The sequence below is a fragment of the Lasiosphaeria miniovina genome (genome assembly GCF_030549165.1).
Source record: "Lasiosphaeria miniovina strain SMH2392-1A chromosome Unknown B0T26scaffold_5, whole genome shotgun sequence".
NCBI classification, from domain to species: Eukaryota; Fungi; Ascomycota; class Sordariomycetes; order Sordariales; family Lasiosphaeriaceae; genus Lasiosphaeria; species Lasiosphaeria miniovina.
The window spans coordinates 526,524-542,886 of record NW_026848224.1 but is presented as its reverse complement, the minus strand read 5'-3'; the positions used below and the strand labels follow the sequence as shown (position 1 = coordinate 542,886).

General features: G+C 55.9%; 6 protein-coding genes across 6 annotated transcripts; 2 read left to right on the top strand and 4 right to left on the bottom strand.

Moving 5' to 3' along the window:
• Positions 1 to 2,691: 2,691 nt before the first annotated feature.
• On the bottom strand, positions 2,692 to 3,198 carry B0T26DRAFT_676952 (uncharacterized protein; the record flags this gene model as incomplete). Its single annotated transcript, XM_060440040.1, has 2 exons — positions 2,692 to 3,005; positions 3,069 to 3,198. 2 exons carry the CDS (start codon positions 3,196 to 3,198, stop codon positions 2,692 to 2,694), a joined length of 444 nt encoding a protein of 147 aa, XP_060293824.1.
• A 2,238-nt stretch (positions 3,199 to 5,436) lies between these two features.
• On the bottom strand, positions 5,437 to 7,428 carry B0T26DRAFT_676951 (uncharacterized protein; the record flags this gene model as incomplete). Its single annotated transcript, XM_060440039.1, has 2 exons — positions 5,437 to 6,270; positions 6,310 to 7,428. 2 exons carry the CDS (start codon positions 7,426 to 7,428, stop codon positions 5,437 to 5,439), a joined length of 1,953 nt encoding a protein of 650 aa, XP_060293823.1.
• A 670-nt stretch (positions 7,429 to 8,098) lies between these two features.
• B0T26DRAFT_714493 (uncharacterized protein) lies at positions 8,099 to 8,852 on the bottom strand. Its single transcript, XM_060442195.1, has one exon. It carries the CDS (start codon positions 8,506 to 8,508, stop codon positions 8,179 to 8,181), a length of 330 nt encoding a protein of 109 aa, XP_060293822.1. The 5' UTR covers positions 8,509 to 8,852; the 3' UTR covers positions 8,099 to 8,178.
• Positions 8,853 to 8,911: 59 nt separating this feature from the next.
• B0T26DRAFT_714492 (uncharacterized protein) lies at positions 8,912 to 9,618 on the top strand. The gene has a single exon (XM_060442194.1). It carries the CDS (start codon positions 8,965 to 8,967, stop codon positions 9,397 to 9,399), a length of 435 nt encoding a protein of 144 aa, XP_060293821.1. The 5' UTR covers positions 8,912 to 8,964; the 3' UTR covers positions 9,400 to 9,618.
• A 1,365-nt stretch (positions 9,619 to 10,983) lies between these two features.
• On the bottom strand, positions 10,984 to 11,959 carry B0T26DRAFT_741608 (Alpha/Beta hydrolase protein; the record flags this gene model as incomplete). Its single annotated transcript, XM_060443993.1, has 3 exons — positions 10,984 to 11,238; positions 11,268 to 11,822; positions 11,867 to 11,959. 3 exons carry the CDS (start codon positions 11,957 to 11,959, stop codon positions 10,984 to 10,986), a joined length of 903 nt encoding a protein of 300 aa, XP_060293820.1.
• Positions 11,960 to 14,946: 2,987 nt separating this feature from the next.
• B0T26DRAFT_601457 (uncharacterized protein) lies at positions 14,947 to 16,038 on the top strand (the record flags this gene model as incomplete). The annotated part of the gene is made up of 1 exon (XM_060435744.1): positions 14,947 to 16,038. A coding segment is annotated over one exon (1,092 nt), but the record flags the coding sequence as incomplete, so codon positions are not given.
• Positions 16,039 to 16,363: the final 325 nt, after the last annotated feature.

Sequence of the window (16,363 nt, the reverse complement as noted above, 5' to 3'; positions counted from 1 at the left end):
GCAGGAAGTCTAGCTATCTGGGCCACGGCGGAATATATATGTGGAAATGACGGCCTGGACTGGTGGATCCCAGATCCACTTCTGCCTAGGCTCGAGCGCATGGCCGGGTTCCGGCCTGATCCCTGCGATCACAGCAAAGTTTCGTTTCTGATTCGGGTAGTAATGAACTTGGTTGGGTATCAGCTAATTCGGGATGCAAAACCCACATACACTTACGACGATGTTTGTGACAATACGTCTTGCCCGGGGCCGGAGAATCAATTGTTGGTGTGTCGAAGGAAAATAGTGTCATGTCACGGGGTGTTACATCCCAGGCTCGTTGTAATTGATAGCCAAGTTGACCCCAATTTCCAGCTCAGCTAAGTTGGTAACTAACTTGAAGAGGGTTCCGCATCTCTTCGACAGCCTCAACCGATACCAACCAGTTGCTTGGGCCGTCCCACATATCATCGCCTAGACCAGAACTTATAACACCTAGCCAGCTTCCTTTTCCAGCCCCAAAGTTTGTGGATCGATCGAGAGTAAGATCCCATCCTCCGAGGTGGCAGATATCAAAATAATGTTTTGAGATGCAGTAGTTGGGCCAACGGTGGCAGCTCTGGACGACCTCGTAATTATGGGCCAAGAATCGTGGGAGTGCAATCGCAACTTGGAGAGGGACGGGGTATGTAGATCCGAAAGGGGGTACGGGAACGGAGGGTTCGTTAAAGTGAAGACTGTGGTGAGATGTATATGACGAGGTCAAGCCCGGGCCAACCTTCTACCGTATAATTATATAGCACCTAGGTATCGACGAATACCAACGGCCTCAACCGCAAGGCTCTAGGGAATTCATTCAAAGCGCACGGGCGCATCATCAGTCGAAGATATAGTGAGGGCGATGAATTGCTGCGCCCACTCTGGCTGACGGTGTGCTCCCCCAATAGCAGGATGCACACTGGTCTTCCGAAAGTCTGACAGTTCAGCTCAGCCACGTATGTTTCGCAACTTCCACGACTCGAGAAGAGATGATGCGTCTCGGGGAAAATGACGCGATTGATTGGCAGCTCAATGCGTAAGCCGCGCTTTGTCAATCCTGACAACAGTCAGGGTGGGCGGCGATATATTCGATACCCCTGTACAAATATTCGGCGAATATGATGCACTAAAACTTGGCGAGATGAGGACTCCTGTTGCGGGCACCATAGGGAGCGAAGCTGGCAGCAAAACGTAAAGGGAAATACCCGCTATAGCTTAGCGCCAGCCCGCTAAGTTGCAGTATTCATCTCACTAATTTTTAGCGTTTACCCCACTAGAACTTCTGTCGATTTCAGCGTATCATATTCGCCAATATTCGTACAGGGGTGTCGAATATATCGCCGCCCACCCTGCTGACAACTCGCCATTCTCGTCTTCTCCCCTCACCACGTCGCCCGAATTTAGAAAGTCGGATGGGAAGGTGGCCACGGCGGGGATTGGTCTCAAGTTAGCGTCTCTCTCCCCAAGCGAGCAAGGACTGGTCGTCGGTTAGCCTCAGGGTTTCCTCCTGCAGTTGAGCAAAGGCGCGCGGCTCTTCGCGGCATAGTAGAGGCATGTTAATATCAAAGAGACCCATGAGGCAGTAAGCCGTATCCTCGGATCGGGTGCACTGCCGCATCGCACCCCAGGACATGCGTTGGGCCACGCCGAATGTGGTAAAATGGCTGTATCCACCTACAACAGATGCAGGAATTCCCGCACTCTAAGCCAAATGGTCCGCCCATGTCTCTCGTTCGAGTATTCCTTGAGCCCCTTATTGATGGGAGGTCCAAGCTTGGCCCATCTGCTGTTATAGAATTGGAGTAGTTGCGGCGCAATCAACTCCTGTAGTGTCCAGCCCCTGGTAAACCACGAGCTGCGACCAAAGTCTGGAGGCCAATATGGGGATAATTTTCGATACTCGCCATCGACATCGGCGAGATAGGCGTAGCAGATTTTAGATCGTTCGTACCAGTTGAACATGGAGTTGATAGCTGCTGAGCTCGGCACTACTCCTTTTATCGATACAGCAAGTATCGGCCCAGGCCCAGTCCAGCCCATCTCTCTTGGCTTGGCTCGCCGTGTTTATGATCTTCAAAAAGCCTTTCTTCGCTCGTTATGATCTTCTTCAAAAAGCCCTTCTTTGCTCGAACCGCGGCCGTCTGGTTACTCATTTCGTCGAACGTGACCTCCTCTTCCAGCCATCGATGGGAGAGGATGGCGTATTTCGGAATCGTGTTTCCTACAAATTCCCGCAGCTCCAAGGCAGTAACGTTGATGAAACGCATCCACTCTCCCTGTCTGCGTCTCTGGGCCACGATGGGAATGTCAAAAAACAGGCGATTGATCCGGAGTCTACAGAAAATGGTTCTAAATTGCAATCCAAAAGAGTGCGCAATGAGGATGATTCGAATAGCGGAGTCGTAGCTCTCTTATTCTTTAGACTTGTATGGCTTGTCGCTACCTAAGCTCTAGCGCTAGTCTAGAACTATTAAAGGGCAGGCACACAGCCTCCGCTTGGCGCAAGATTATGCCTCGTCTCTCCTAAAAGGGGAAACAAAACATGGGCTGGAAAAGGTTCACAAAAAAAGAGGCTCTAGTGTGGATTGTCAATGGCAAGCAGCATTAATTAGAGACCGTAATTAACTATCATACACCATCCTCATTCTCGTCAAAATCCACGAAAGCCGCCCCCTAGGCAACCCATCTCCTGCTCGCCGGTGTCGAGACCGGGCGGGCCGACGACACCGGCAACGGGTCGTCGGGAATCGGGTCGTCGGGCGGGAAGACAGGCGGGGCCCGGCCCGTGTCGACGGGCTCGCCCTTGCACAGGGCCTGGCTGTTGGGGCTGGCCGCCTTGTCGCAGCTGCCGCCGCCGCCGCACCACACGCTCCACACAATCTCGCCGTCGGGGTAGCAGTTGTAGATGCTGTCGTAGATGACGGTCCCGGAGCCGACGTTCTGGTTGGCCGCTCCGGTTGCATCTGCGAGGATCTCGTTGTCGTAGCCTGGCAGCTCGGTTAGTATGGCGGTTTTGGGTGTTAGAATGGGGGAGGGAGTCAGTGGCTCACCGTAGTTGGACTGCAGGGCCCATCCGCAAATGTCCTTGTCTACTGGACACGGCGACTTGAAGCCGTAGGCAGCTGTGCTCTTGACCAGGGCGGCGGCCGTGGCCAGCACGATGATGGCGAGCTTAGTCATGTCGGGCTGTGGCTTTGGGTTGAGGAAGTGTGAATGCAGCTGCTATAAACGGATCAGAATCTGATAGGATATTTGGCAGTCTTTATACTAGCCCGGTCCGCCACTCTGGGCATTTTGGTTACTGGATCTGATAGCCAACTGCCTGGTCGCGGCCTTGCAGGGGTCTTGTACGATAAGGCACAATATCATACCGATATCTAGCTGCAAATAATGAATCCTGCATATCTCTCTCTAGATTCAAATAATGTATCTCTCCGGCCCGTGGTGGTCCGGCATCCCGGGCAGCCAAGGGGGCATTGGCAGGCTTGTTTTGACGTCGAGCCGTTGCTTTGTGCAACACTTGCCGGCCTTAAGACCCGACATATCACTGCTAGCGCGCGTCCGCGATGGCTAAACGCATGGATGAGATGCCCACAGCGGGCTTCACACGTGGGTGGCGGGTTCAGTGTCCGAGAACATGACCCAATGGCCTCACCCAACGCCAACAGGGAATGATCTGGCGGCCCGGGTCTGACTAAATCGCGGGGGGGCCAGTCTAGACCCCGCGGTGAAGGAGATATCACCGAGCAACCCGGTGCATACAAGCCAGATCAGGCCTCTTCGACCGACCAGCCAATATCGAGCCTGTTCCCAACGACTGGAGGACAGAAATAGAAGCCCTCGTGGGATGTTTCTTGCAGAACCGGGCACCGGGACTGAGGTCGCGGGTATATGGCGCAGCGGATAAATCGTTGTGACTAAACAACATCACGGCATCAGCTGTCGTCGATTGGCCACAGCCTCGGCCGTGGTGTAGGCTAGCGAGTCGACGGCGGAAGAAATGTGACCCGGATATTGTCGAAAAGGAGATTCTGACAAGTCGGAAAATACCTTGAGCAGCGGCTCGGAAATTATCGCAAGGGCGGGATGAGCCTTATTCGGCCACTTATAGGGGCCGAGTCCAGACTCTTGTCAGGGGCAGAGAGCGTTTTCGTCCTCAGCCGGGGCCTATTGCCTGCCAGACCGCTCCACCCCTTGATCCTATCTCGACCGACTTCCCGTGTCCGGCGCACACAATATCCGGCCAGCGCTGTGACGTAGGATATCCACGGAGCTCGCCACCTCTGTTCACCGGTTTGCCATTCTGTCGAGGGTGGACAGGAAGCTCGACCGCCGGACTTTGATCTCGGGAGTGCCTCGATCCAGGAGTTCAAAAAAACCGATCCCAACTGCCGACGCTTTCCCTACAATTCGCCCCGGACAACGGACTACCTGGCAGTCAAGATACCTGCACAAGACGGGCCTCGAGACAAACTTTGAGTTCCGATGGAAATCCCCACCAAGAGAGGCGATGCAGACCTACAGCACCGCAGATAGTAGCTCTCAGCAAAATATTTATAGCAATGCGCGATTGACAGATCAAGCAGTCTAGCCCAGTCACCTCCTAAAGCTGCAGACTCGGCAGGAGAATTCCCCGGCAGGAGAAACGGGATAAGCCACGGGATTAGTGGAGACAGGAGATATCAGCGCCCCAAGACCATAAGTATTCCGCATCTCAATCTACACGGTATAACCCATATCCACTCAATCTACACGGTATAGCCCATATCCAGCCTAACAGAAAGGTTGAGGTCTAGACCCCCAGAAGAGGAACGCTCGTTGCCGCATTATCTGACGCGGGACGATTTGGTGGGTACCCTAGTGATCAAAACAACAGTAATACACAGAACCAGATATTACACTGCCGGGTTGATAAGAATATCCGGGAAGGCGGCCGTCGGGATTCCGTTGGCGTTCCGCGGAGAGAAACCTTGATTGTAGGGCCAGTCCAATGACCGGTCCGCTGGGGCGTCCATTGTTTACAAATGATCGGCGTCTCCGGGACAACCACGACATGTTTTGATCCCACTTCATTCCACTTCATTCATGCCGTCCATCTCAAGTTTTTAATCACATAGCCGCCATCTGGCAACATTAGAATAACTAGTACGTAATTTATTTGGATTGGAAAACTTGAGTCTTACAAACCGGGAAGAGTAACCTTAATCGTGCAACATCGTCCGCTTGAAAGACGATCCACGCTACTAATTATTTGCTACTTGAAAGACAGACTAATTCAACTTACCTGGCCTGGCAATAAAGGCAGGTTGAAGGGCACCTTGCTAACCTGCACTTGCGAGTCACACTGCACTTGGCGACCTCCCCTGCACTTGAGGTACCTAACCACCTACCTGTTTAACCAAAACCTTTCTCAGACTCTCAAACCGCCGCGAAATCCACAACCCCCAGCAGACCGCAACGTTTGAGTTCAGGCCAGTGGCGCCGTAGACACTCATGGTGGAGCCACCAGCCAACCTGGATGATGGGGTAGAGGCTGGGCAGCGTGTGTGGAGCGTCTTCGGTGGCCGGCTGCGCGAGCGCCTCCAGTCCAGACTTGCCAAGCCACCAAACTTGCCGCTGGTTGCTGTGCGGGTCCAGATACACTGCTATGCCACCCCAGAAGAAGCGTTGCCGCGTCGCGGTTTCGTTCTCGCCGTCCGACTCGTGCCTCCACGCCAGTCTGCACGAAGTCTGAAGCATTCGCAGGGCCGACCCGCTCGGAACACGGGTAAGGTCCGTATTATCCTCGATCCCGCCCGTGATCCCCTCGAGGATTACGTCCACGCTCTTGATGCCGCCGCCGCCGCCGCCGCCGCTTGTCTCGCCACCACCGCCGCCAGCATCCCCGCCGCTTGTCTCGCCACCACCGCCGCCTGTCTCGCTACTACCGCCGCCAGCATCCTCGCGCAGGCACTCGAGAATCATGGAAGCGTGCCGCATGTGCCGCCGCGTGTCCTCCAAGCTGGGATACGCCTCGCCCCCCTGCTGCGCGGCTCCGAGAAGAGCGGACTGCCGCCTATATAACAGGCTGTCGGGCACGAAGATGCCGACGTGGCGCGCCGGGCCGCGGTCAAGGCTCACGGCGTTCGCCGCCGGTATCCACGCGGCCTGCTCCTTCTTCAGCGGCAGACACAGCACGATGAGGTCGGGGTCGGGGATCCAGTCGAACGACCGGAACGTGCGGAACGTCGCGGCCTCGGCCTCGGCCGCCGTCTAGCCGCCCTGGTGTATGCCGTTGTAGTACTCAGTCACAACATGGCGCGCATCCCAGCAAGACGCGAGTAGGTTGTACACGACGCGGTAGGCGGAGGCGTGCGCGGCCGTGGCGCGCACGCGGATCCCGTCCGGGAACACGCGGTCGGCAACCAAGCGGCGGAGCGTCGTGGCGCTGACCACGTCGAAGAAGTGCGCCGACCGCGGCGCCGGCACGCACTGCTGCCAGACCATGATCCGCAGCTCGGCGGGCAGCCGCATGAACCGGTCGAAGGTCTTCGCCGACACGCACGCCGCGTCGATCAAGGCGACCACTTGCTCGCGCACCCAGCGCACGAGTTTCTCTTCGTTGTCGACAGAATCCCGCAGCGCGAGGTGGTCGCGGGCGGCGTCGAAGAAGCGGGTCAGGCACTCTTCGCGCCGGGTCATGCGTTTCAGGTCTTGCTCGGCCGCGGCCGTTAGTTTGTTCCACGTTTGCATCGCCTCGGCCCAGCCTGTGCCTTGCGGCTGGTGGGCGACGTGGAAGTCGTCGGGTTTGGAGTACAAGAAGCCGACGAGCCGTACCCGCTTGGCCTCGCATTGCAGGTTCCGCGATATGTAGCGCTCCCGTGTCGCCCTGGCGTTGTCCTTGACCGTCTCGCTCGGCTTCAGCAGCCCTGTCGACAGCAGCCTGTCCCAGGCCTCGTCGAAGCCCTGCCGCCCGGACTCTAGACGCTCCTTGTGCAGGCTGATTTCGTCGTGGGCGAAGGATAGGCACTCGAGCCACGTTACCACGTCAGTCTGTTGGCTAATGTCGCGGCGTAGCTGGTAGGAGATGGGCGGCCACGGTTGCGGGGGCTCGACGCCGTCTTTCGCGAGACAGGATATAACCCTTTCTGCGTAAAGATCAAAGTCTTGATTGGGGCGTCGCTGCTTTTGTTGGAACTCGCGGAATCTCTGCCACCAGCGCAGCTGCTTGGTGAAAACCTGACATTTTCCGGGAGTGTTCTGCCAGTACGATAGGATGTCGCGGTATTCGCGAGAGTTGCGCACGGCCGATAGAGGCAACTTGATAGGATGCGAGGGCCGACCGCCGTCATCAATAAGACGGTTGTGAGCTTTGATTTCGGCTCGTTCCGGGCCTTCCATCCCGTCGGGCATTTTACCCTTGGTCTCCATTATGTTCGTTCTTGTGACTAGTTGTGGATGTTCTGCCTTGAAGTGTAGACTAGTTGTAGATGTTCTGCCTTGGAGTGTAGAGTTAAATAGTTCCGAAGTTTTATCTCATCTCCTGAGTTTCTTATTTTGGCCGTGTCCAATGATGCCTCACAGTCTGGTTTACCATTTACACTTCAACACAAGTACAGACACAAACTTATAGACACAACAGAACACAGTGTAATCATGCCTTGTTCTCCATATAGACTCTATACATGACCTTTCTCAAAAGTTTGAAAAGGCGTTCGATGTATGCAGGGCAATGTTGGATCGGGATGGCTTACTTTGACTGGTTAAGAGGCGAATTTTCACCAAGTACGGATAACGTTAATTAGAACCGATTAGCGTTTGCTTGGCATATTTGTATCTGGTTCTGAGACAGCGGAACCTGGCCCTTCAAACATTTTCATAGACTTAGTAGCTTTTGAAGAATTTGTATTAATATCGGCTACAGGTTGAACGGATGTTGGTGCTAGCTGGCTCTGGTGCCGATTTCATTGGGTTGGCTCTTTCGAGCCTCCCGCAGCCAGGTAGAAAGTTTGCGACCAGTGCCAGCTTACAGATACACGTGCACTTTTGTGCCCAGGTTTTAAAGTATGTCATCTTTGTGTCTTGTTATTCTAGATGAGGGGTGCAATTCTCTGTGTCCGTGTTGCAGTCAAACGGCCAAGTTCGCGCCTGTCCACACAATGCAGAGTGACCCCAGCTTCCTCAGCTAAGCTTTTCCTTCTGGAACAAGACAATTCCTTCGACCACCTGGAAAACAATCAAACAATCAGGTGATGCACCCCGCTTCCAGGAACAGGCGTTGATCTTGCTTGGCCGGTTTAATGAAGCTAGCAGTTTTGCCGCGACTTCAGCCGGAAAGGACCCTCTCAAGTTCACTAGTGGTTGGTTCACAGTTGGGGAAGGTAAACCGGTCGCTAGGCCCCGATGCAACACAACCTGCCCTTGATAGGCCCAGTGACAAGACAGCACAGGACCGTATGCTACGTGTTGCATAATTCCAATTAGAATTCCACCAAGGAAACCAAACACCATGGTGCCCGGTGGAAGGGTCAATCTAAGTCATCTGCCGTAGCCCTCCAACTTACTATATCGCTCCGCAAAACTGTCAAAGCCCCGGGCTGCAGCACCTCTAGGGTGGACGGTTAATCAATGGCAGACCAGTTGGCTGGATGCGCTTAAATACCCCATATTCGGTTCCGGGCCAACACATGCGTTGGCGATGACCTCAGGTCGAAACTTTCGCCGAGAACCAACGCCCTTGACATTCGGGCAGGTAGTATCGTGGGCTGAGACCATTCAATCGATCCTGAATCGAATAAATGGGCTCCAAGCCCGCTCCCAACTGGATGCATTGTCACCCAAAGTTCCTCAAAGTCAAACATTGAGCTCTTTTGTCACCCAAGGTTCCTCAAAGTCAAACATTGAGCTCTTCTGTCACCCAAAGTTCCTCAAAGTCAAATATTGAGCTCTTTCACCACCACGGCAGTCATGTCTAGACTACTGCTGCTCTCAGCAGCAGCCGTGCTTCTTTCCACCGTAACCGCATTCCCGACGCCACCAAACGAGTTTTCCGGGCGGGGAAAGATTTGGGTGCTGAACAGCACCGACCTGTTGGACGCGTTGCCGAGCGACAGGATCGGGTGCCTCGACGCGCACGGAGCCCTCACGTTCAACCGCTGCGCCGTCTTCACGCAGCTCGACCAGGCACCGCACACGCTGTCATCGCGCATCGGCAGCTGCGGCTTCCGCGACGAGAACATGCCCACCAACAAGGACAGCTACTACGGCAGGGACTCGCACGCCTGGGCCTGCCAGCCCGGTGATGCCGCCGTCAGATCGCCGCCAGACGAGAATTACTACACCCTTGTAAGCAGCCCCCGACTCCAAGCTTGTCTTGCCGTATGCTCCCAGGACAGATGCTGACTTGTGACTGCTCGTGCCGCCAGAACGGGCTCCCATACCCCTTCATCTGCAACGGCAACATCAACTGCATCTACGAGATCAAGACGGTGCCGTCGCGCGAAGACGATAGCGCGCCGGTGTGGCAGTATTACTGGGGCAGCAAAGATATGCAGGTTGCGCCAGGGCACTTGCGGACCATTTGGCTCTGGGTGCCCGTGGCCTCGCCGAATACCGCCGAAGACGAGTCGGATTGAGTCTTATTTTGGACGATGTTTAGTTGCATTTTGGGCACGTGTGGTTTCTGGCCGATGTGTGAATGGGGTGTAAATTGCGTAGGGAAGGGGGCGTAAATTGCGTAGGGAAGGGGGCGTAAACTGCGTAGGGAATGGGGCAGTCTTGGACTTGGACTTGATGAGTGAATTGCCCTGGCGCCGCAGGTCGTACCGCGCACCTACTGGGCCGCTAGGTTTCCCGTGGAGCCCGTTTCCGAGACAAGCTTATAGTTCCGGCGTGGTGTTCCAGAATTCTCCTAGGAGATATTGCCAAAGATATATCCTTGGCGGCCGTGGTTTCCTGTGTCACGTTTTGCGCAAATCCTTTCGTTGGCCCTGTCGATTGTCGGGACGCAGACAGTCGCTATTACCGTCCGAGGTCTCGTAAATATCGGGTCCGTGTAGCTAGCTGGTCATAGTATCAAGGCATGTCAGCGCCCCTTTGTTGAGCTGGCACCAAATGACATATCAAGATTGAGGGCCGCTCAGGGCTCAGGATTGCTGTGAAAAGTACCTAGGCCTCCTCAAAGTTCCCGCCAGAAACAGGAATGAAGTGCCCTCCTTGTACGATGCCCACAATACCTGTGGCGGGGTTACCCTGCACATGACTGGGCACGTGGGCATTAGCCCCGCCCTGGGGATTTCGCCCACACACATTTAGTAGGGAGATTTCCTCCACGAATTAGCTAGCCAATGCACACATTTTGTCCACCCACAACAATACCTACGACGACTACCGGCAAACCCTCACCAAATACGTAGCCCCGAGAATCGGAAATTTCCCATACCATGATGGGGCATGCAAGAATTCGGCCGGACACTGGAGCTACGATTACATTGCGTTGGGACTAGTCATAGCTGGAGCGGCATACGGCTGTCTTCACTTACTAGCCTAGAACTTACCCTCGCAGACCCGGAGCAGGCGAAATTCTGGAAAGTCTCGGCAGTATTAGTCGCGGTCCATCCTTTTTGTACCGTGGACGCAGGTTTCGGGGAATATTATATAACAGCCAAGTGGCTGTGCGTCGTCACGCCTCGGTTAGACAACGTCACGCCAAAATGGCTATTGCGTTTTGCAATTATACCGGGGAAAACCATCATTGGTCATGGTCTAGCGTTTTGTGTGGGAATATTATCTGGTGGGGTTCCCAATGTATGTCGTCGGAAGGGTTTACCTCTTGGTGAAGACCGTTGTCGACGTAGCTTACTTCCAGACTTGGTGCTCCAAGCTGGAGACTGGTCTGGCTGCTTTCCATACATTGGCTAGCTAGATACGGGGTGCGACGTAGTTAGAGGATAATTCCAGTTAGTTATGATTCTTGAACCCCAGACTCTACCAGTCAACAAAGTAATCGATCCCGTCTGTGACGGCACTCGCAGCGACGCCGGCGTGGTCTTGGCCCGCGTACTCTTTCAACACCACATCCCTTGTCCTCCCGCTCGCTTTGACGCGGTCGTACAGGTGACAGTGCTCCGTCATGGCCAGAGGCCGAAAACAGTCCTTTCTCGTCTGGAAAGCGGCCTGCGTCTCGGTGAGGCGACGCACGGGAAACTCCTCGATACTCCCGTAGCTGATGAACAGAGACGGCTGGCTTGGCGTGGAGGGTTAGAGCACACCGAGCTAATATCCGGAATAGCACTCGTCCCAAAATGCGCGCTCACCCAGTCCAGTATCGACGAGTTCTGCACCTCTAGAGCGGGACTGGCGGCCAGGTACGTGTCAAACATGACAGGGTGGGAGATGAGAGCATACACGACGAAGAGGCCACCAAACGAGTGGCCGAAAATAGCATGGCGGGTGAACGCCACATTTGGAAAGATAGTGTTGCGCACAAAAGGGCGCAGCGCGCCGTCAACGAACTCGATAAGAGCGTCGGCGCCCGGCGGCGTGCCCTGGGGGTTTTCAGGGCTGGGCAGCGGCGGCTTGTAGTCGATGCAGCGGTAATCGATGCAGCGGTGGGCGAAGCTGTAGACGGAGTCGGTGAGCGGGTAACCGATGCTGACTATGACGCTGTCGGGCTGGCCAAACGCGTCGGGCTGGCCAAACGCGACGGGCTGGCGCCGCTTGAAGCCCTCGGCCGCCGTCATGCCCATGGCGTTGCCCTCGAGGACGTACATGGTCAGCGCCGACTTGTTTGACACTTCACGCGACTCCCACTCAAACAGCCAAGACTCAAACGGCCAAGACACGCAATCTGATATGTCATGTTGAGGACCACGCTGCTGGCGTTCCAGAATGCTGTGTTTGCGAACAGGGTGGCGGGAAAGGCCGGGAACGGCGTAAACGTCCAGCTGCCCAGCGTAGTCATCTTGTTCGCTACGAGTAGTTCTGCTTGTTTGCATGAAAGGGGCTGCGGAGGAGGCTGTGTCGCTGTGATGAAACCTAAAGGCGAGAGACCGTTAATGTTGTATCATCGGCACCTGGAGCGGAGGAGGTCACAGCATTAGCATTGGAGCAAGACATGGGGTAAAAGCCGGTTTGCCGTGACTTGGCATAGAGCCATGTTACACTGCATATTTCCAGCTTTCTTTTGGGAACATTTATCCCCTAAGCAACAAAGCAACTTAGATTTTTGGGGTCGAATTACTAGAGCCTTACACGAAGAAACATCTGTATAGCGACTGAACCACTTCAACCATTCAACGGCTTCTGTGAGATCATGAAACACTCCGTCTCAGTGGTCAGGTTAGAAAAAGAATCACGCCTGGTAGCCCTGGACGTTAGACCGCGACTCATGGCCTGATTGATGCGCTGAACATTGTCAGTCCACAACAGACACAGCGGCTGGAACAATGTAACAAACACAGGTCAGAGACAATACCACAAATTTCTTTGTTGAAGCGCCGGTGCAATACACGTTTGTCCCGCGACAGTTTCCTTTCTTCTGTATTCGTCACCTAGAATGAATCACTAGTGTTTTCCAGCGACCTAGAATGAATCACTGGTGTTTCCCAGCGCACATATTTATATCTTTATTTTCTCCTAATCTTTTGCCTTGGCCACTGCAAACTTGTCTTTACCTAGTCTTGCATCGCCACCCGATCTCACCGCCAGGAACCCGTCGATATCGTCAAGAAATCAAGGTCGCACTTCTACCGGCTCACAGGACGAGCGAGACGGCCAACATGTGCGGCTGGGTGACGACGTGCTTCCACTGCCGGGTGTGCTTCTCGGCCATGATCCAGAAGGTGACTCTGCCGGTGCGGTGCAAGGAGCACCGCGACGCCAACCGCGAATGGGGCACGCTGGGACATGTGCAGAACGCCTGCCACAAGGTCATCTCGGATTTCTCGCGAGCCTGCGCGGGGTGCGACCCCGTCGGCCTCAAATATCCCGACCCCTGGTACTTCGACCCCCCTCCCGCGTCGACCTTCGAGTCGCTGTGATGGCTGCAGCCGGGGTAGATGGGAGGGACTCTGGAGGAGGCGCGAGAGTAGAGTCGGGGGCAGACATTTGAGGCATGATAATTTTATAACTACCTATGCCACCCGTGATTTCATGTTCCCGTGTGATAGGCCAGAAGCCGAGACTTAATTATCAACGAGACCAATTCGACGTTGTAGGGCCTCGCGTTTCGACTCTCTGCCCACCCCCGATGCAACCTGCCGTGCCGCAGAAGAATAAATAACGTATTCCATACATAGTATCAATTATCGCCACTGTTCACCCCCTACAGGCACTGCAAATGCAAGCCTCGAGCGTCCCAAAGCGAACCCAAGATTGGTCCAAAGGACAGGCGGAACAGTTTTCCCGGCCCAGCACAGATAATTGCACTCGCACTGAAAAGGGCTGCAGCGGCAGCTTCAGGGGCTCTGTGGTGCCCTCCACAAGCGCAAATCTGAAAATGCCGCACGCCCGGCTTATTATTTCTTGCGCGGCTGCTGCGGTCGAGGGCTGCCTGCCTGCCTGCCTGCCATCCCCGCCTGTCATGCCTGCATGGGCGGTGCTGCTGGGTGTGGTGCCATTGCAGGTGTGGTGGCGTTCTCGGTAGCCAGATAGATAATGAGGGGAGCCACCCCCAAAAACAAACTGGCAACGCAGTCAGGTTGCGAACAAGCCGCGCCCCTTTGGGAGGGGAAGGAAAAGACGGAATTTAAGGAGGGTAGGATAGACCGCTGTCTGGATTTCCCGCCGACATGGTTCCGGAGCGGTTGGTGGATGGTTGGTTCATGTTTGTTTGGAGTTTGGTTGGGTGTGAAGATGGATTTTGGGCGACCCCCGGGGATATGCTCCGGCACGTAGATCCCGCACGAGGCTCTGGAGAATTGGGGAAAAGGGGCCAGAAGAGCCTCAATAATGTGCAGGGGGTTGGTTGCACGAGGGTTGGAGCAATCTTCTCTCGACAGCTGCTTTAATTAAAAAAAACATCGGCCACGTCAGACCATGCACGGATCTGATTTCTTCAAGGTCTTTATGTACCTCTTGGGCGACAGGCCTGACTAATAGAGCTCAACGGCGAGCGGAGCCAGATATTGGCGTCATGCGGTCCAGCACGTATTGTTCATAATTAGCAAATGCAATTTCTGAAGCCTCGATTAATTTGTCTACCACTGATGGTTCGTGCGGTCGTATCCAGTAGGCTGCAGATCGTGATCCCTGGAGACTGAGACTGGGGCACGCGATGCAGGGGAGCCGGGGTCCATAGAGTACGCGTACGATTCACACAGCCTTGTCTACCTCTTAGGCGTCCCGCCCCATCTTTTGCTCACTTGCCTCGTAGACACGAGGTGTAGACTGACCGGGAGGCGCAGTGGCGCACCCTCAAAGCCATCTAGCGCACCCAGTAGGGGCGTAGGAATGATTCCACATCCAGGGCCGCTGAACTCGGGTCAGGGAATCATTGAAGCCGTGTGAATAAGCGAAGGGGGCGAGAGAAAGCAATAAAACGCAGTCGGGGCCCTCGGGTGATCCACGCAAATCCTGCCCCACAGCATTCACACAATGAAACCGTCATTGGCAGGCGATCGGCTGAAACTCCCAGATATCCGCCGTTACACAGACAGGTGTTAGTGCCTCTTGGATTTCTTGGCCAGCACCATGACAGGTCGCCCCCCTCGGCCGTGGTCCGGCACGACCTGCGTCCCCACCTTCTCGGCCCTCCTCCTTTTCCTCACCGTCGCGAACTTGACGCCCGGGGCGCATTCAGCTTGTCAGCCAGCAGCCCCGATATGGATTCCCGTCGGAAACTGCTCCATCACATCCGCGTCTCAGGCGACTATTAACTCGTGGGGAATCCTGTTCTCGCTCCACAACTCCACCACGGCCTCCTCCGCCCCCGGGAGTCAATCCGTCTGCGTGACGCCATCAACGGTCACAAACGCGACGCTACTCACGGTCCCGGGGCCGCTATGCAACGACACGGCGCTGAGCACGCAGAACATGACGCGGGGACAGTGCTACTCGCGCCGGGGAAGCGCGCTGGCTGTCGACGGCGCGGGCAACCCTGTGGGGCTGCCGACCGTGTCGACGGCCGGGCTGGGCAGCAGCAACCCGGGATGGATCGTCATCATGGGCGGCACCGAGGCCGTAGCGTTCCCGGCAGCGGTCAACGCGTCGCTAGCCCTGCACGACGGGCGGTCCGTGGCCATGGTGGACGGGCTGATCGAGTCGGGCATCAACCATACGGCGTCACACCTGGGGCTGGCCGACAGCTCGACGCTGAGCGCGGCGCTCATCGCGGCGGGCGTGACGGGGCCGACGCGGTCGTGGGGTTTCGACGCCGGATCGCTCTCGTACGCGCGGCCGCGCAGTGGCGCGCTGACGCTGGGCGGGCGGGACGTCGGGGCCGTGGCCGGGTCGCCCGTGACATACTCCATGTCCGCGTACAATAAGGTAGTGAATAACCAGCGCGTGTGCCCGCTGCAGGTGACCATCAGCAGCATGTGGCTAGTGCCAAGCAACTCCACGGCTGGCGCGAACGACAGCTTCCAGTTGGTCGACTCGGCGCTGCCGCTGGAGGCGTGCCTCGAGGTGTACGACATCTACACCCGGCTTCCCGTGACTGTGCTGAACAACCTGAAGAATTACGTCGACACCATGACGGGGCGGACTGGTGGACCGGTGTCGTACAAGCCGGTGCAGCACCCGGAGGCGGAGAAAGACCCGCTGCTGCGCCAGCTTCTGTCGCTGTACATCAACGAGCCCGGGCTCATCTACCCAGCCAACAGCACCGCGCGGTTCGACGCGAGCCTGGTGGTGACGCTGGAGGGCGGGCAGACAGTGAATATCCCATCGAACGAGCTGTTCAACCCCGTCCGCGGGCTTGCCGCCGACGGCAGCCGCGCAGTTGAACTCGGCTTCAACGAGCTGGCCGTGTATCAGTCCGAGGCCCCCGCCAATGCCGCAGTATTAGGCCGATCTTTCCTCAGCCAGGTATACCTGTTTGTGGACTATGACCGGGGCGAGTTCAGTCTGGCTCCGTCGGCACGTGCGGTCTCAGACGCGGCGCCCGTCTCTCTCGTGGCCACAGATCCGGTTGCGGAGACGGGAAGTGGTGCAGGAGGAGATGGCTGTGTCTCAGGGGGGCCAGCGGCGGACACATCTCCATTGAGTACGCCAATTGTCAGGGCCCTTCTCGGCGTTTGCGTTGCCATCCTGGTCGTTTTGCTGTTCATTTCGGGCTGGTGGTCATACAAAGTGGCGAAAAGAATATGGGGTGAACACGTTTACCCACCTGGGAGTGAAGTGGAACGTTGGCATCATGGTGCACGCC

Bases quoted from the DNA above. Each gene is read 5' to 3' on its own strand.
- B0T26DRAFT_714493 (XM_060442195.1), bottom strand. From the start codon at position 8,508: ATGGTGTTTGGTTTCCTTGGTGGAATTCTAATTGGAATTATGCAACAC.
- B0T26DRAFT_714492 (XM_060442194.1), top strand. From the start codon at position 8,965: ATGTCTAGACTACTGCTGCTCTCAGCAGCAGCCGTGCTTCTTTCCACC.